Source organism: Brachyistius frenatus, unplaced genomic scaffold (assembly GCF_029030835.1).
Source record: "Brachyistius frenatus isolate BFR_SWC_R1_liver_20210118 unplaced genomic scaffold, ASM2903083v1 Contig_5, whole genome shotgun sequence".
Lineage (NCBI taxonomy): Eukaryota > Metazoa > Chordata > Actinopteri > Embiotocidae > Brachyistius > Brachyistius frenatus.
The window spans coordinates 7,582,580-7,585,020 of record NW_027210604.1 but is presented as its reverse complement, the minus strand read 5'-3'; the positions used below and the strand labels follow the sequence as shown (position 1 = coordinate 7,585,020).

Genomic DNA, 2,441 nt, shown 5'->3' with positions numbered 1-2,441 from the left:
GTATGTTTTGTGTGTGTATCGATACAGTATATGAACCAAGTCTGGATAGTGCTACATTTAAATTTAGAAACGTTTTCTTACATATTATCTTTACTGTTATATTTTTTTTTTCCAAAAACTAGTGTGACTTAAACTAACAGCTGATGTTACTATAGTTTTCTCAATTGTCTGATTAACTGTTTAATCTATTAAACCGTAGTATTAATAAGAAATGCAAATCACAATTCCCACAGAGCAATCGTCACAAAATGTTGTACAGCCATCAGGTACAAATCCAAAATTATCCCATTACCAACCATTTACAATTGAATAAACCATCCATTTTTGCTGTAATTACTTCAGAGATTAATCAACAGATTAATTGATCTGTCATAATTAATGATCTTTTGCAATGATCAGACAAAATCAGCAAATCTTAACTTATGAGAAGCTGGTACAAGCTATTATTTTATTTGCTATTCAAGTCTTTACAAAATAAAAGGATTTGCTAAAAAAAAAAAAAAAAAAAAAGCTTCTGATTTATTTTGTGTCAATCAATCGGTTGACTCGAGTGAGAGCTATACGGTGTTTCGTTTACGTTTTGTTGTGAAAGAGACCGGAAGTCACGTTAATTACACACGTCAAGCTTGACAGTAGTCGGGTGTTATTGCAACTTCTCAGCTCCGAGGCAGGCCAGGTGGTATTAGCAGCAGCCTGCCGCAGGATGAGAGTGACAGAAGTGGAGGAGTTCCTGAGGAACCCGCCGACAGGTTTCTCCGTGGAGCCCCTCGGCTCCGGCTACCGAGTCCGCAGCAGCGCGGAGAGCCTGGTGCTCATCGATGCCTTCGAGTCCTGCTGCGGGAAGATAGTTTTCCACAACTCGCTGGGAAGGTGAGAAAACCCGCACAAAGCGCAAGCACGCACACACATTTATATATATATATATATATATATGTACACAAATAAACTCGTGAACCTCTTTTGTTTTTCACCACAGAAAAGTCAAAATGCACAATTTATGGGAATACACCAGCATGAGGAAGAATCTGCTGTCCAAGAGGATCTTTCTGCTGACGTCTGCCTACGAAGAAAACGTAACGGAGTCCAACGAGAAGGCAGCCAGGGAGACCAGAGGTAACTTTACTCCCAGACTTCAAGTGCAATTTATGTGTGATTATACTTCAATGAAATATCAAAGCACCCCTGGTGTATTTTTTTTAATTTTTTTTTTTTTTTACTTTGCACAAAAGTGTGTTTTTGGACCCAGTGTGTTGTTTCCCAGCTCTGCGGCTGCTCACTGTGTGGTGGCTTACGTGACTCATGCTGGCTTCACAGTTGGGTGGGATGGACAAATGGCAGCACATTACAGCATGGTTTTTTTTCTGCAAACTCTCCCCTCTTGTGTCGTCTTTTCTGTTTGTTTCATGATTAATTTTTTTTTTTTTTTTTTTTTTACCTTCATCTGTGTTTCAGTGCCAAAGCAGTACGTGGTGTCCATCGATGGCAAGGAGCCCTTCATCAAGTGGCAGATGGAGAGAGGCCTGGACTGGACCATCTCCTCTGTGGCTGGGGAGAGCTACAGGGTGAATGTAAGCAGCAGGACTTCATGGTGTTTCTGTGATTAGTGGTCAAGAATCGCTTTTAGATTTGGGTACTGACAGAAACTTTCCTCTCGTTTCAGATTGACTTGACTAAAGAACTGGAGAGCTGGGCAGAAAAAAACATCACTGACGACCTGATGAAAGGCAAACCTGTTTGGAGAGACGCCTCCTTCACCCTCAAATACTATTCTGATGCCCTCTTTGACTTCCCACACTGGTTTGGCTTCAGTAAAAGAACGTTCAAAGTAGGTGTTTCTTAATCTTATTATTACATATTCATAATAATGTATAGTTTTTTGTATGGTAATATAATACAATATAATATATATATATATATATATATTTGTTCGTCTGCACTTGTCTAAAACGTGTTCTTTGCTTGTGTCTTTTAGTTGAGACTGAAATGAGCCAGGTGTGGATGAAGAGGAGGACAAGTTTGAGTTGATCTGTTCAGTTTTCGGTGGATTCAGCTTGTTTAAAACAAGCAAAAGGAGTTTCTTAGTCAATAGATGGAAGGTTGTAAAGGTGAACGACTCTCCTACCTTTTGGGGGCTGCACTACCTGTGGGATCAGGCGACATATAATGTGTATAATCACAAGTAAAAAAAATTTTTTTTTTATATCACATGATTTCTAACTGCTGTTTTGTGTAAATGGTTAAAGGGATCAAATATGTGTCACTACAAAATACAATGTTTGCAGACTTGTGTGTTAAGAAGCAATATTTCATTTTAAGATCTTTATTTTTGTATTTGACCAAACTCAATAAAATGCTTTTACAAAAAAAAAAAAAAAAAAAGAGAGAAGAATACAGCGTTTTAATGCAGCAACTCTCGTGAGTTCAACGATAAAAGTGGGGAA

At 38.4% G+C, this 2,441-nt stretch overlaps 1 protein-coding gene across 1 annotated transcript; it reads left to right on the top strand.

Annotated features, from left to right (window-relative positions):
* Nucleotides 1-638: 638 nt before the first annotated feature.
* LOC138633772 (mesenteric estrogen-dependent adipogenesis protein) lies at nucleotides 639-2,328 on the top strand. The gene is made up of 5 exons (XM_069720220.1): nucleotides 639-870; nucleotides 977-1,113; nucleotides 1,453-1,568; nucleotides 1,661-1,825; nucleotides 1,973-2,328. The coding sequence occupies exons 1-5, from the start codon at nucleotides 704-706 to the stop codon at nucleotides 1,985-1,987; spliced, it is 600 nt and encodes a 199-aa protein (XP_069576321.1). The 5' UTR covers nucleotides 639-703; the 3' UTR covers nucleotides 1,988-2,328.
* The last annotated feature ends 113 nt before the right edge of the window (nucleotides 2,329-2,441 follow it).

Bases quoted from the DNA above. Each gene is read 5' to 3' on its own strand.
- LOC138633772 (XM_069720220.1), top strand. From the start codon at position 704: ATGAGAGTGACAGAAGTGGAGGAGTTCCTGAGGAACCCGCCGACAGGT. The intron at 1,114-1,452 runs GTAACTTTACTC...TCTGTGTTTCAG, and splicing joins GGCAGCCAGGGAGACCAGAG to TGCCAAAGCAGTACGTGGTG. The intron at 1,569-1,660 runs GTAAGCAGCAGG...CTCTCGTTTCAG, and splicing joins GGGAGAGCTACAGGGTGAAT to ATTGACTTGACTAAAGAACT.